Below are 17,202 nucleotides of genomic sequence, written 5' to 3'. Positions count from 1 at the left end.
TTCTCTCTCATCATTGATGTTTCTCTCTCTCTCCCTCTCTCTTCCTCTCTGAAATCAATAAAAATAATTTTTTTAAGAAAAGATAACATCTAAAGTAAAGGAAAATCAAACAAAAATCATGTCATAAAAATACTTTTCTCTCCTCCTCTATTCCAGATTAATGAAGAGATTATTATCAATGTATCTCAAACTAAGGGAACACAAGAGTGCCTTCCATTTGTTTGACCCTTTATAATTTACCACAAGTTTTCACCCACAAAATTCCAGCCAGCCTCACAGTCCTGGAAATAAGCAGGACAGAAATGCCCAGGGGTTTCAGAGCCCAGAAGGCTGACGTGCCAGGGCCACATGGTCACAGGAGATGGGCAACACCTGGAAGTCAGTCTTCTGAGCGCTGCAGCCCGCTCTTCCACATGCTGCTCACTTCCCATGTGATAAACACACGGAGGAGCAGCGTAGTGGCCGTCACTAATGGTAAGCCCACAGCCATCGAGCGCAAGCGCCTGTTCTAGTGGAAACAACTGAGCACCACGAGCAAGAGCCTCATTAACAGCCCATGTCCACCAGCAATCCCACAGAAGCGTATGTACACGGTGGGAAAGGGAGCCTATTTTTCCTACTTCCTCCTCTTCGTACTTACACACCCACAAATAAAGGGAGGGTGGACTAAAGCATCCTGTTCTTTAATGTAGCATAGGTCAGTGGTTAGGACTGCCTGCGTCTGAATCCCAGCTCTGGACACACTAATTCTGTGATCTTGGGTACATTACTTAATCTCTCTGAACCTCAGTTTCTCATCTTAAAGTGGGAATAACAGTACTGATCATAGGGTTTACATAAAGATTGAATCAGTCAATATCTGTAAAGTGCTTACAGTCAATATTGTACCACACAGTAAATACTATAAGTGCTTGTTAAAAAAGATGGAATATCATGTAACCATTAATATTCTTTCTGAAGAATATTTTAAAATCTGGAAAAATGTTCATAGTAAGTCTTTTTTAAAAAGACACATAGGTAGCTGACAGATGGGTCATGACCACTATCCCAGCATGCCTTTCTCCTAGCTCCTCCCTAACAGAACCAGTGCTGTGCGGCATCCATGCTTCCTTCCCAGGGGCGTCCCTGCTGGGACTCAGCACTGTCTGGCTGTAGTGAAGACGGGAGGGGCAGGAGTCCCGATTCATCTCAAATTGTCAGCACACACCACGCCCCTGGCAATGCTCACTAGTCCACTAAGGGGCCTGGGAACACTGGCTCACCCAGTGATGGTAGTCCCCCCTTATCTGCAGTTTCACCTTCTGCATTTTCAGTCCAAAAATGTTAAATGGAAAAGTCCAGAAATAAACAATTCTAAAGTTTTAAACTGGTCTGAGTAGCCGGACTGTGATGAAATCTCACATCCAGCTTCAGCCGTGCGTCACCCCTTCGGCCAGTGTACCTGGGCTGTATACATTCCCATTAGTCACTGAGCAGCCATCTGGGCACTCGGATTGACTGTCGTGGTACCACAGTGCTTGTGTTCAGTCACCCTTATAGCAGCCTGCGCTATGGCACCCTGCCCACGCCACTCACCTTCTTTCCTCCTCAGCTACACACCGTACCATCCCACATCATCACAAGAAAAAGAGGGTGAGAACAGTAAAATAAGACGTTTTGAGAGAGAGGTCACATTCACACATCTTTATTGTAGTACATGGTTATAACTGTTTGATTTTGTTATTAGTTACTATTGTTCATTGCTTACTGTGCCTAATTTATAAATTGAACTTTACCATAGGTGGGTACGCATAGGTTCGGTGCTACCCCAGGTGTCAGGTATTCACTGGGGATCTTGGAACACACCGTGTGGATGAGGTGCTGTACCTTCTCAGCTGGGGAAGTGTTTCCTCTGTTGGTCTCCTGCTGCACGTGCACAAGGAACTAGCCCAGTGGCCACAGGGCAGCTGGGTACAGTGCAAAATCTTATGACACAAGGAGAAATGTGAGCACCTGGGTCCCTGACGACATCCCAGCCTACTGATCGGGCTGTGTTACTGCCCACTCCTGCATTTTCAAGGGACAGCACACGTACTGGGAGAGTTTAACCTATTTTGAAACCGGGCTTTATTTACTTACACTCAAACTATCCTGACGCGCTGTAAACCACAGGTACCTGAGTCTACCCGTCCTGCCCGCCCTACCCTCCTGTGACAATAGAACAGTGTTCCTTCTCTCATCAGAGACCAGCCCCTGGGCCTTGCTATGAGCCCGTGCCCCACCACAGCCGCCCGCCATTGCTGGCTGCTTAGTCTGCAGTCCTGCAGGGAGTCGGGTGCTAGTAAGTGCATAGTGAATATTAAGCAACTTGGGGGGATCTCTTAACACTAGACTCACGCAGCTCTTGCTACAAGAGGAGCCAATACTGTCCAGACACTGCTGACCTCCATGGCCCTCTCCCTCATTCTGGAGCCATCTCGGGCACTTTTTAAACTGCCCTTCTTCCCCTCCCCTACCTTTTTCTGCCCGACACAGTGTAGACTACAGTTAGATGTACACTGCACATTCCTGCCCCATGCTATCTAATTAATTCCCATTGTTTCAATTACTCCCTCTACATGGATGACGCCAAATCTAGGTCTCCAGCCCAGATCTCCTTCCTGAACTCCCAAGTACCATATGCCTGGATGTCTAATGCTGTATCTCCACTCAGATGTCCCCACGGCATCTTCCCCCCCACACCTTGCCCTCCGCATGACTCCTAATCCAACAGAAAGAACTGTCACCTACTCTCCAGGTGCCCAATTTGGAAATCCAGCCCTCACCCCTGGTCAGCCCCTCTTGCTCTCCACCATATCCAACCTATCAAGTTCACGTCACGTCTGGCTCCTCAATCCCTCCACAAGCCACCTGCCTGTGCATCTACATGCTGATGCTTGGTTCTGGCCACTGTCATCTGACCCGGTTACTGTGTGTACTAGAATGATCAGTTCAAAAAAGCAAAATCTGAATGCTTCATCCCTTTGCTTAAAAAAGCCTTTTAACGTCTGCCTGTTGTTCCTGAAACAGTTTAAACACCTAATCTGGCCTATGAAACCACAAGAATCTGAGCTCTGCTCCCCTCATCAGCCTCACCTCTCATGACCCCATCCCAACATCTGCCCTGAGGCTCAGCACTCCACCTGCCCGCACTGTCTTCAGTTCCTACCAAGAGCACAACTTGGGCCTCTCACTCTTTGCCTCGTCCCTTCCTATCCTTTTATCCTAGCTACCGTCTATTTGTCCTTCAGACCTCAGCTGCTGCGGTAGCTTCTCCCTGTCCTTTCCTCTCCAGAAGGGCTAAGGACCTTTCCACGGTGCAGCACCCTAATGAGACCCGGTACTAACTAATCATTCCTAAGCTCCTTCCTTCAAATCACCTCAATGCCTAAGGCACAGGAAGGAATTAATGAATATTGGCTTTATTAAATAAAAATATTTTTAAGGGTTGGCAGAAAATATATTGAAATAAAAGAGATAATTTCTGAGTTGGGGGAACATGTGTAATTTTTATTTTCTTGCTACAGCTCAATAAATGATACCTGAACTTAAAAAAAAATTATAAATCAGAGTAAATCAAACAGTGCTTAAAATATTAAAAACAATATTGTGCAAAACTGAAAAATACCTTGTAGCTCTAACAGAAAAACAAGCCATAATCTAAACGAGGCTTACTCTTATACTCCAACGTGACAGAGTCTCCACCTGCTTCCAAACCCTTTCCACCTGCGGCTACAGGCCCTGCCCTGCCCTCTGCTCTGCACAAGGGCTGGGACTACAGAAGTCAGAGGCTGCAATCGACTCTGGCACTTCCTGCAGAATTCCCCAAACGTCTCTGCTTCTTACCAAGGCAGGTCCTGGGAGAGCGTGCCTCTGCCCTGGCCCCTTCCGAGACAATACTCCTTTCTAAAAGGATTAAATGCACCGGCTTCTATGCTCCAAGGGGAACAAGAGTTATCATCAATATGTACTTAGCAGGAATTAGGAAACAACCATTCAAAATCTGTCTAAAATAGTTGAAAACAAATTCACTTTCAAATAAGCATAAATACACACATACGGGGTTTTTATTAGGTTCTACTGCAGTTTTTCTCTTTCAGCAAACTGCTACAATGATGATTCACATTTTGTCATTTAAGGTCAATATTACATTCTGGCTGAACATCTGTGTGAATTATTACGCCCTTCAATTTCTGTCATTCTTCCTTTATTTGAAGACTACGGAGGCTTAGAGGCTGAGTAGACAGCTAGGAGCAATACCAACCTTGTTCCTGAACCAAAGAAGGGGCAATCAAATCCATTAACAGTCACATCTACTTCCCTACCCTTTTCCAGCCCTCAACACTGGTGAGATGACCACTAGAAGTGCTTAAATATCCTAGAGCCGTGGTTGGCAAACCGCGGCTCGCGAGCCACATGCGGCTCTTTGGCCCCTTCAGTGTGGCTCTTCCACAAAATACCACGTGCAGGCACGCACGTACAATGCGATTGAAACTTCGTGGCCCATGCGCAGAAGTCGGTATTTTGAGGAAGAGCTGGTATTTTGTGGAAGAGCCACACTGAAGGGGCCAAAGAGCCGCATGTGGCTCACGAGCCACGGTTTGCCGAGTCGCAGTTTGCTGACCACTGTCCTAGAGGATTAGCATCAGTTACCAAACTGGCTACAGTTCCTTTCATCCTCGATTATCACTGATTATGACCTCACAAATTTAAGACAAGTCAATAGTGTCAGGGTCAAATATGTCAACCTGCAGGATAGAAATCTGCTACTCACAGCCTAGAACTTACCAGAAATTACAAAGTAAAATATTTACCTTGAAAAGTTTATTAACTTTTTCAAGCCGTTTATTTGTAATTAGAAATTTACTCAATGATAGCTAAGACTTTAAAATATTATCTGAAGTTTGAAAGATAATTTCTTTCCTCTCCATCATAAAATTTGGGGTGTGTCTATCATAATATGAATGGCAAAGTGAAAATAAGATAGTATGTGCATTATGAACTGGGAACACAGTGACCAGTATAGATTTTTATTAACCACATATGTTTCTCCTTCTTAAAAACAAACACACATACACAACACATTAAAATAAACCACCCAAAACATCTTTTGCCACAAAGTTTCTTCTTGCTATCACAGAGACCCACACTATTTTAATAATCATGGGACTCAAAATTACAACACTAAGACCACCTCAAGTTAGGGCCTCAAACTGCACAGCTTGTAGGAGTTCGGGGGAAATGTGCACAGCCAATAAAGCAAGGCCGACTCATAGCACTTGACAACTCAATTTCATTTGAACTTCATTTGACTATTCATCTGACTTTTCCTTAGGACATGAACACAGAGGAAAACTCTAAATTCATTCTGTTTCAGAGGAGGACATGTTATAATGCTGTTACATACCAGTAGTTTGCTCTGGCACACGGGAGTAGGGGGACGCTCAGTGCACCTCTATTCATACAGAGCCTCGTTGTTCTGATGATATACAACCACATTCTGGGAAGCACTTGTACCAATACTATTTCAGTGAAGATGATCTGGGCTATAGTCCAACACGTCACACGATTTCATTATGGAAAAGAGGATATGCGCACCGATAGCTAATTGATTACAGCTGTTCTATCATTAGCCCTGACTTCACTCCTACAATTGTCACTGCTCGGGAGGCATGTTTTAATTTTTAGATCAAAATTACACTGCAGGGATGACTTTAGGTTTCCTAGGCCCAGAGGATGAGGTTCCATACAGGTTTCATGATAATAGGAAGGGAAGGAGGAAAAGACATGGGAAATAAGAAAATCCCAGAAATCATTTAAGGAAAGAAAGACAGTCCTAGAACATATCTGGGGCAGCTTAGGGCATTCTAGTTATCAAAACAACAACAACAACAACAACAACAACAACCCAAGTGGAGTTATAGAGCCAAGCCCACCTAAGAGCTATTTAGAACAGAGAAAGCATTTTACAAATCTAAACTAATGACAGTCTTAGAAAAGAAAACATTAAGTTCAACTCTGCCTTTTCCCTGGGCTGGAATGTCTTCACTTGATTCCAGGCAAAATGTAACAGAATTCTAATATATGAAGAAAAACCTCTTCTTCCTTGTAATAACAACAAAATATTTAGTATTTTAAAATCACCAAGTGATTTTCCCTTTCCCGCATTTACATAAATATTACTAAAACTTTAAATACTCCTCATGAGAAGTGTTGACCTGGTAAATTAATAAGAGAGTAAGGGATAAAAACAAAGCACTATGAAGATAAAAAGCTCTTCACACAGTAGCCTATGGTTTGTATTTGGCTCTCTGCTATACACTGTCCGTGAAGAATTGGAGGACAGCACAACACAGGGACTTTCTGCAGTTGTGACTTCAGACACAGTGATATGATTTTAAAGGTGTCTCCAAATCATATCTAGAGCATGCCCGAGGTTTCTACCACATAACCATCCGGTAAATAGCTTGCTTTTACTCCTTAGATAAGCCTATTGGAATCTAAAAAGCTCTCAGTATTATGCTAAGTGAAATAAGCCCGTCAGAGAAAGACAAGTATCACATGATCTCACTCATATGTGGAATCTAATGAACAAAATAAACTGATGAACATAATAGTTCCAGAGACACAGAAGCAAAGAAAAGACTGATGAATCTCAGAGGGAAGGTGGGGGAGGGTGGGTGGGTGGGAAGTGATCAACCAAAGAGCTTGTATGCATATATGCATAACCCGTGGACACAGACAATAGGGTGGTGAAGGCTGGGGGGTGGGGGAGGCAGGGAGGTGGACTAGAAAGGGTTAATGGGGGGAAGAGGGGACATAAGTAATACTTTCAACAATAAAGATTTTAAAAAATAATAAGAAGCTCTAAGATTAACTGGCTTCAAGAATAACCCACATAATTTACCTAGCATTATTGTTCCCAGTACTAAACTATACAAAGCAAATTTACAACTTAAATATAGAAACAGTCACCACACTGATTTTAAAATAAAATATTTCAGTCCTACTATACCGAACTAACACTTTAAAATTCTTTCTTTCAGAGTACTAAAGCTTTAATAGTATTTAAATTCCTAAAGAAAATAAAGACTAAAATCTAAACAGTTTTCTATCATTTTAGCATTTCAGATAGTCACTTAGGCTGTGGCCTTAGAATTTCTATAAAGTCTTGGAAGAGGAGGTAGAAAGCAATAGTGAGCAGACACGTAATGTCATTTTAAGAAATCACTGTCTATAAATGTTCTCATGCACAACGACTATAAAAGAAATTCGGGAGAATGGCTTTTCCAAAGCTCCAACTTTCCCCATGAATAGACTTTGTACTTACTGTAATGCTTACCTGGTCTCATGCCAAAACAAATATTTTAATATAAAATTTAATAAATGGAACTAAAAGTATCATGTCTAATTTAATATTCCATATTGTGTAAACTATTGATATTAACATAATTGAGTTTGTAAACAATCCATTTGTAGAAGCTAACCTTAGACAACTGTATTGACCCAAAACATCTAGTGGGGCTCATCTGCAAAATGAAGCCTCAATGCCTAGAATTCATTAAAAGTGTTACATGTTTAATTTCTCCTGCCCTACAGCTCCATTGTCTCGTAAAAATTTTCCTTTGATCTCCCCCACTAAAAGAATTAAAGGAATATTGTAATTGAAATGTCATCAATAATTCACAAGACCCTCCTCCACAGCAATACATCTGATAAAATATTAATTGAGCTCCACAGACTGACAGTCTGCAGAGGAGCACTTGCCTGTAATTTGAACCACGAGTTCTGATCTTGCTGTAGCTCAGACCTGCCAAGAAGGCAATTATCTGGATGGTCTTGCCCAATCCCATTTCGTCTCCCAGAATTCCTCCTGCCTGCTGGCAGTGCAATTCCCACAGCCACCTAACACCTGTCTGCTGGTACCTACAACAACAAACACCAACAAGAAAAAGAAAATGGCAAATGGTGGATAATACAGATCATAACACAAAGTACTCATGAATTAATCATTTCACTAAGTTCTAGTACCAGTTAGAGAAACATGCCGGATGTGTGTTTTACATAAGTATTATATTTATAAAGTCATACATTTTTTATTACATAGGCCTAAAATCACAAATTTTTCTTTATAGAACATTAACACATTTCTAATTAAACTGATAGATGGTGTAATTAGGGACTATTTTATTTCCTTTACAACATTAAAAATAGCTTGGTAGATAAACATAAACTCATTATCTTTTTCAGTATCTTTCTGGAGGGGGAAATCTCAAATACTTTTAGTTTTTTAAGTTTCAATAATTTTCTATTAACAACAAGCATGAACAGCATCAAAAACAGGCCATAGATTACCAATTTACAGCATATATTACTGAAAAGTCACTTGGTAATCATATTTCTTTTTTTTTTGTTGTTAATCCTCACCTGAAGATATTTTTTCCATTGATTTTTAGAGAGAGTGGAAGGTAGGGGGAGAGACAGAGAGAGAGAAACATTGGCCGGGGATCAAGCCTGCCACCAAGGTACATGCCATTGACCAGAATCGAACCTGGGACCCTTTAGTCCATGGGTGGATGCTCTATCCACTGAGCCAAATCAGCTAGGTCCACATTTTCTTTTTATAAGAAAAATTAAAATAAATTGTAAAGTGATAAACAAGTCTGAATAATAGAGTTCCTCACGAAATTAATACATAACAGATGATTCTGCCATATTACTAGCATATGCAAAAAAAACAGTTTAAAAAATCAATAATACAAAAAAACTTTTTAATATTTTAAAGCAGAACTTGATTCAGGGACTTTTTCATAGATACAAAAACATCAGAGCTCTTGAAATTTTAAATAAGGAGTACAGGTCAAAGGTAATAATAACACAGTCCCCTCTACAAAAAAAAAAAGAAAGAAAAATGTTGGTATTTTCCTTTCTCAATGGCATATTTATTTAATCTATAGTCTAAAAATAAAGTTTAAAAAAGGAATAATGCAAAAAGAATTTTTAAGAGTTAACATCATGGAACAGTATAAAGATTCCATGCCAAGTTAAAAAAAAAGTTAAAAAGAAATCTAAAAAACAACAACACAAAACACCTAAGTTAAAAGACAATGAAATCCAAAGGATATTTTTCTTTCAGGAAAATACCAAGACTAATGAGCTTCCCACCTTAAAAGAAAATGATTTTATTTTACTGCCCAAATGTATTTGGTACATGACATGTCTACCTAAAATCTCATTATGAACTGCAGTCCTTGTTGAACTAGTTTTACTTAATCTTCTCTCATGTCATAATTAACTTTCCCCCAGTAGTTTGCAAATCAATTCCAAAATTTGACTCCAGCTGTTGCCATTATTATCTATCACATAAGGAAAACTTAGAATGAGAATTTTACTGCTTACTAAGTTTGCTAATCTATACTAATAAAAGGGCAATATGCTAATTAGGGTGGATGTCCTTCCAGATGTCCTTCTGGACAAAGCCACAGCGGCTGCCCGAGGCTCAGGCAGGCCATGGATGGCGGCCGCCGCTGGGAGGGCCAAGGCTCAGGCAATGAGGGCCAGGCTGAGGCTCAGGCAAGCCGTGGCGGGAGTGGGCCTAAACTGTCAGTAGGACATCCCCTGAGGGTTCCTGGACTGTGAGAGGGGGCAGGCCGGGCTGAGGGACCCCCCTGCCCCCACCCAGTGCACAAATTTTTGTGCACCGGGCCCCTAGTCATAATATACAATTTGAATATGCACCCTGGAAAAAAAGGATTAAAAATCAAGACATAAAAAGTGCACTATGAATAAAAGATCATTTAATTTGGGAAGAAGGACAAGTTCTACTTGTAAGTGGTATGCAATCAGAGAATAATGGCAACTACTTCGGGAGCCTAGAGCCTACTGCCAGGGAGGCACCAGGCCAGGTGGTTGGATGTAGCCTCAAAACCACCCTGCAGGGAGATTGGCCAGCCTGTTTTATAGTTAGGAAATGAAGGCACGGAGGGGTTAAGTAACTTGCCAAAGGTCACACTGTTAGAAAAAAATGAGCAAGGCAGAACTGAAAATCCAGAACCTCTGATTCCAACCACTTGAGAGATAATCCTGACCAGCAGTTCTCAAGGAGGGGTCACTCTGCTTCCTCGGGAACATCTGGCACTACCTACAGGCAAATGCCATTGTTCTCTAGTGGTGAAAGTCCGAGATGCTATCAGCATCCTACAACGCAAAGGAACAGTTCCTACAACAAAGAATTATTCAGCCCAAAATATCATTGTGCTAAAGATGAGAAACCCAGATCTAGAATAAAAGCTGGCTGTGAACTGGCTAATAAACTAATTCCAGCTTTGGAAAAGGATGTATTCAAAAAACTCGCCAAAAAACTGATGTACTGAACTAACCCTTTATTTGTGGTTTCACTTTCTACAGTTTCAATTACTTGCAGTAAATCACAGTCCAAAAATATTAAAGAGAAATTCCAGAAATAAACAGAAGTTTCAAGTTTGCACACCATTCTGAGTAGCATGATGAAATCTCAAGCCTTCCCACTTCGTCCTGCTGGGACATAAGTCACCCCTTTGTCCAGCATTAACCCCGCTGTACACGCTCCCTGCCCATTAGTCACTTAGTAGCTCTTTCAGTTATCACATCCACTGTTGAGGTATTACAGTGCTTGTGTTCAAGTAACCCTTATTTTACTTAAAAATGGCCCAGGCACAAGAGTGGTGCTGGCAATTCAGACTATGCCAAAGAGAAGTGAAAAGAAAAGTTTGGTATTAGCCACAGTTTCAGGCATCTATTGGGGGTCATTAGGGAAGGTTAAATATTTTTACAAATTACTGTACCATAGTAAAGAAATTATTATACTCTGCTTCTCCCATGAGACTAAAACATCACAAAATTATCACAGATAATTGGTATATTTTGGCATTGTCACACTAATCCAAAATTGCATTAACTAGTGTAGCTAAAAGTAAGGTCAAAAGGGTGAAGCTTGCCATTCGATTGCTAAATTATACAGATGAATGCATTTGCTGGGCAAACTTTCAAAACAGAATTTTAAAAGTTAAACATGACCTTACAGAAAATATCACTTAAATGGATAATTGTACCTTCTGACTCCCTTGTGTACAATTCCCTGTTAATCTAAATCCACAGAGTGCAGTAAAAACAGGAAAAATACATATCTATAGTTTAAAATTAAATTGCCTTACCTGAAATTTAATCATAAAATAAAAATGGAGACTATCAATCGTATTACTCTTTTTCATATAGCAGAAGAAAAGGAACAGAAGTTTTATAACATTTGTGAAGTATTTAAAACCCTGTTTTGAGTGATGAAAAACAAACAAAAAATATTTTCTAGGAATGTGCAATTAAGATAAATTTAAAAAAAAACAAAAACGTGCTAACATTAACTACAATAAGGTAAATAGTCAATACAATAAATCATATACATTCTTAGTAAGCAAAGTTTGGTTGTATTAACTGTGAAATTTTTTTGCTAGAAAATTTCACAGTTTTTAAAAATGCAGATTCAACTTGAGTCTTGAGGATATTTGCCAAATCACTATACGTGTAGAAGTATCTTATCTTTGATAAATCAACGTAATCTATAATTTGGCCTGTTACTTAATAAGCAATCGCTTCAGAGAAGATGAAAAGAGTTGCCAATAAACATCTTTATTTATCTTTCCATAGTTAATTTTCATTTAGGGAAAGCAATAAACAAAGTTGCCACCTCTCCAAGCTATAAAATCTACAAAAATTACTAGAGAGATTCAGATTTTAATTTCTTTGCAGTTTTTTCTGTCTAGTTATGGTAACCCAACCAAGATACTTCAACACATCTTTAGGATTCAGTTTTTTTATATGTTTAGTGAGATAAAATAATTCTTCCTGTTCTTGTTTTCTCCCACACACTCCAAGAAAAATTAAAACGATAAATAAAAACTCTTTGAGATGAAATATAAAAAGCATGCTATTTTTTAAATAGACATCTTGCAGAAGTTTAAAGCATGGCTGACAGGCAAATCTATGAAGATTAAACATAACCATTTCAAAGAAAGAAGTTTGCATCCCGCACCCAACTACCAACTGATGATGAGAGACAGAAAGAAGCTATTTAATGGTTTAACTTCCTATATGCATCTAAGAAGCCTTCCTGAAGTACCTTGTTAAGCAAGTCCCAAGAGTGATGAGACTGAAAATGTGCCTCAGTATTCACATTCATCACGGGAGACTGCCCAGGCCTTGCAGGCTTTCCGCATGCGCCTGCCATGCAGCATCCGGTTCTAACACTGAGGCCACTTCACATATGAAACATAGTCAGTTTCAAAGAGCAACTCAATCCTGAAGGTGTTTGCCTATATCTTCTTTTCTGACATTAGGACATCTACATAAAATATTTAGATGCACATTTGGTCAGCTCAAAAGTATTACACCCTTAGGTACAATATAGGGCACTCAGAAAATAATCTAAACAGTTTTTTTATTCTACATAGAAGTAAAAAACCTTCCCAATATTGATTTTAATATAAAACTCTTCTTAATTAATCTGATTTAAGAAATTAGAGGTTTGGTTCCTAAAAATTACTAAGAACAATAAATAACTCAATGTACATGGTTTTTAAATGTGCTGCTTTTAGTCTGCTAAGACGGGTCCATATAGATTCATCAGTTTACAAACATACCCAATGCGCACTTCAGTCAATTTATTATCATCTAATTTTAATGAACAGCATGTGGCTAAAATTTCACTTGACAGCATCTATTTGCAATAAATTGCTGCCAGTACCTAAGGGCCCACAGGTAACTGCTGGGTAATTCCTAAAATATTAATCTGCACACAATGGCTTGATGACAGAATAAAAGGAAAAAACACATGGCACATACTTGAAAAGCTTTTTGAACAGAAAACCTGGTACTTTAAACCTTCATCAAATTCAGCATCACTTTCCTCAGAATCATCTTCAAGCTTCAGACACTTCTCTTTGTCCTGCAGTCTCAGCTTATTCCATCTCCTACCATAAAAAGAAAAATCATATTTCCATTATTTTGATTATAAGACAGATTAAAATAGATCGGTCTAGATAATGCACAGGAAAAAACAGGCAAATTAGAATGATCTTTTTTGCCCAAAACACCAATATTCAAAGAAGAAAAACAACTAATTCTCTTTGCCTTCCTTCTCAATTCAATTCTTATTTGAATTATTGTTGCTGTGCTAGAAATATTTTTGTAAGGTCCCAATTCATTATCAAAAACTACCTGCTCCTCTTCAGGAATACACCCTGAGGGAAAATTTCTCTGCTAGTTCCCAAGATACATGAACTTAATTTTACAAAAGATTCAGTGAAAATTTCAATGTGGCTAAGTATCTCCAAAACAGCAGTATAACAAAAAATATTTTATTTATAATTACTATTTCTGTGCTAAAAATATGCTACTAATAGCACAAAACAGCACAATATCTTGAATATAAAGCAAATTTTTGGTCAATATGACTATAATTGGATTCACACATTGATTACTTAATGGGGGGCATCAATAATATAAAAGTACTGATAATTATACCACTGAGAAAAAAAGTGTGTTCACTAAATAAAATCTAAGTTACAAATTTAGTACATAATGCTTTTCAAATATAAAATAAAAGGAATATTTATATTTCAGAAGGGTAATGCCATCTATCCTATCTAATAATAGACAAACATGGTAATTGACCATACCTTCGCTACGCCTCCCATTGGCTAATCCTCGCAATATGCAAATTAACCGCCAACAAAGATGACGGCTAATTTGCATACTGCAGGCAGGGCGGGACAGTGCAAGCCGCCAGTGCGTGCCACCATCCAGGGCAGGCCCGGCCCTCCTTGCCGCCCGGGACCCCATCGGCAGGTCCTGGGCGGCAAGGCAGCCCCGCTCCAGAAGCCGGCCTGCCTTACCCCAGAAGCCAAGACAGATTATGAGGGTGAATCAAAAACAAAACCCACTTTAAGTATAAAGACACATATAGATTAAAAGTAAATGAATTAAGCTGCAGCCTGTTTTGCTCAGTGGATAGAGCATTAGCCCGTGGACTGAAGGGTCCCAGGTTCAATTCCAGTCAAGGGCATGTACCTCAGTTGCTGGTTTGATCCCCAGCCCCTATCAAAGCATGTGCAGGAGGCAACCAATCAATGTGTCTCTCCCTTTCCCTTCACTCTCTCTAAAATTCAATGGAAAAATATCCTTGGGTGAAGATTAACAAAAACAAAGTAAATGGATTAAGTAACATTAAAGAGATTATAAGAAAAATATATTCCAAATTTTGTTAGTTGCATAATTGTTATGTTTAAATTATTAACACCTAAGAAATTGGGTGAAGGGTACATATAATATGTTGTAGTATTTTATAGTTTTTTTTACATGTATGAGATTATTTCAAATTAAAATATTAAAAAATTAAAAATTAATAAAATATTAATTGAAATGTATCTGCATTACATGAAAAATCTCCTAATTGCTTCTAGAATAATTTATTAAATTGTGCTAAAATTTACAAGGGTTCAATTAAAAAATATCTTAATTCTAAATGATATAATAGAAAATATATAATAGTGCAGTTATAAGCACTTATCTGAAAATAAAAATTTAAAGAAGTGAATTTAAAGAAGGGATTAGACAAAGAAAATATATGCACAACCCATGGACACAGACAACAGTATGGTGATGGCTAGAGAGAAGTGGGAGGCAAGAGCTGGGTAGAGGGGGCGAAAGGGGGGAAATAGGGACATCCTATATAATAATAAAAGGCTAATATGCACATTGACTGAACGGCAGAATGACCGGTTGCTATGATGCGCACTGGCCACCAGGGGGCAGATGCTCAATGCAGGAGCTGCCCCCTAGTGGTCAGTGCACTTCCATATGGGGAGTGCCACTCAGCCAGAAGCTGGCTCATGGCTGGCCAGTGCAGTGGTGGTGGCAGGAGTCTCTCCCACCTCCCTGGCAGCACTAAGAATGTCCAACTAACGGTTTAGACCCGATCCCTTGGGGGCCTAAGCCTTTAGTCGGATATCCCCCGAGGGCTCCCTGGCTGCCAGAAGGATGTCTGACTGACATCCCCCAGGGCTTAGGCCTGATCCCCCAGGGAGTGGGCCTAAGTTGACAGGTGGACATCCCCTAAGGGGTCCTGGACTGTGAATGGGCGCAGGCCGGGCTGAGGGACCCCCCCCCCCGAGTACACAAATTTTTGTGCACCAGGTCTCTAGTCTATATAATAAAAGCCTAAGCGACTGTTACGGGGGAATGACCAGAACAACTGGTCGCTATGATGCACACTGACCACCAAGGGGCAGCCACTCAACACAGGAGCTGCCCCCTGGTGGTCAGTGTGCTCCCACAGGAGGAGCACTGCTCTGCCAGAAGAGGGGCTCACAGCTGGCAAGTGCAGCAGCGGTGACAGGAGCCTTTCCGGACCCCGCAGCAGCACTAAGGAGCAGCGAGCCAAGCGGTAAGGAGCGAGCAGGTGGGTGATAAGGAGCAAGGGAACTCGGACTGTGAGAGGAATGTTCGAGGGGTCCCAGACTGCAAGAGGGCACAGGCCAGGTTGAGGGACAACCCCCCCAGTGCACAAATTTCATGCACCGGGTCTCTAGTATATACATAAAAGAAAAAAATGTATAAGATCTAAAAGTCTCAGCAATACGCCAAGGTTGTTGAGAAGTTGTAGCCATTTAGCCAGGCTAATTCTGTATTCATATAACTACAATGGACACTGGTGTCACAAGTTAAAAAAAAGTCGGAGAAACCAAGATGGCGGCATAGGTAAACACTGGAGATTGCTGCCTCGCACAACCACTTCAAAAATACAACTAAAATACATAACAGACACCATCCAGAACCACAGGAAGGCTGGCTGAGTGGAATTTCTACAACTAGAAGGAAAGAGAAAAGCATACCGAGACTCAGAGGAGGTGCGGTGCTGAAGTAAATACAAAGGTGTGGAGGTGCATGTGGAGAGGGCGGGCGGCTGAGGACACGATTGTCTTTTTCAATCGGGAGGGAGTCTCAGGCTCTGAGCTCCAGTTCCGGGCGAGTCTCTGGGGACCCAGACTCATACGGGAGAAACGGGACTCTCTGGCATCGGTCGGAACTCCAGGGCAGCTTTCTCTCGGAGGCACTCTCGGTGATTGCCAGAACCTCTGAAGGCAGGACTGAGAGCAGCCATACTGCTGGCTCACTCGGCCCGCCCTATTGATCCCCTGGGACCCCGCCCCGCCCAAGCCGTGCACGGAGGCTTTTGCATATGAAAGGCCTGCCCTTTGTAATCTGAAAATAACTTAACAAACTGCAGCTGCCCCAAGGCCTCAGGGCAACTTGCATTACTTTACAGCTGGCTTCTGCTGGTAGCCTTAGGCAAAGGCTAGATTAGCACCTCCTTAGATCCAAGAGCCAGTGTACCCAGTGGTCAGAGTGGGACCATCCAATTACAACTACTCAGCTCTATAAGGGACACACTCAGGGGGAAGACTCAGTGAGCACCAAAGCCCTACTGAAGCAAGTCTTGCCCCAGAAGGGTGTCTTCAGCACAGAAGTTCTCCTACTGCAGACACAGCTAATTCTCACAGCCAATTGGCCTGGAGGTCAAATCCTCCCAGTTTTATCTACAACAATCAAGGCTTAACTACAACAAGACTGTGCACAAAGCCCACAAGGGGGTGCACCAAGAGTGTCTACCTCAGGTAATTGGGACACTTAGCACAGAAAGGCACTCTATCGACACAGCGAAGCAAACAAAATGCCCCAGACAAAGAAACAGGACACAGGTGACAGATATGGAGGAAAAGCAGGCTACTGGGATATAGAGTTCAAAACCACACATTTTTAGGGTTTTTCAAGAATTTTCTAGAAACTGCTGAAAAATGGAGGGAGAACCTTCAAGAAAATCTAAATGAGACCCTCGATGTTTGTGATAAAGGGACCAACTAGAAATAAAGCATACACTGACTGAAATAAAGAAAATTATACAGACTCCCAACAGCAGACAGAGGATCGCAAGGAATCAAGTCAAAGATTTGAAATACGAAGAAGCAAAAAACACCCAACGGAAAAGCAAAATGAAAAAAAGAATCCAAAAAATACGAAGATAGTGTAAGGAGCTCTGGGACAGCTTCAAGCATACCAACATCCGAATTATAGGTACCAGAAGAAGAGAGAGAG

The 17,202-nt window shown here is 40.8% G+C and overlaps 1 protein-coding gene across 1 annotated transcript in view; it reads right to left on the bottom strand.

Annotated features, from left to right (window-relative positions):
* ERCC6 (ERCC excision repair 6, chromatin remodeling factor) overlaps positions 1 to 17,202 on the bottom strand; it is a 79,897-nt gene that overhangs the window by 31,199 nt on the left and 31,496 nt on the right. The window contains 3 exon segments of the mRNA XM_023761296.1: positions 7,786 to 7,944; positions 12,892 to 12,931; positions 12,934 to 13,019. Coding sequence (XP_023617064.1) covers positions 7,786 to 7,944; positions 12,892 to 12,931; positions 12,934 to 13,019 — 285 coding nt within the window.

The sequence above is a fragment of the Myotis lucifugus genome, unplaced genomic scaffold (genome assembly GCF_000147115.1).
Source record: "Myotis lucifugus unplaced genomic scaffold, Myoluc2.0 scaffold_206, whole genome shotgun sequence".
Classification (NCBI taxonomy): Eukaryota; Metazoa; Chordata; class Mammalia; order Chiroptera; family Vespertilionidae; genus Myotis; species Myotis lucifugus.
This window is presented reverse-complemented; position numbering and strand designations above follow the sequence as displayed.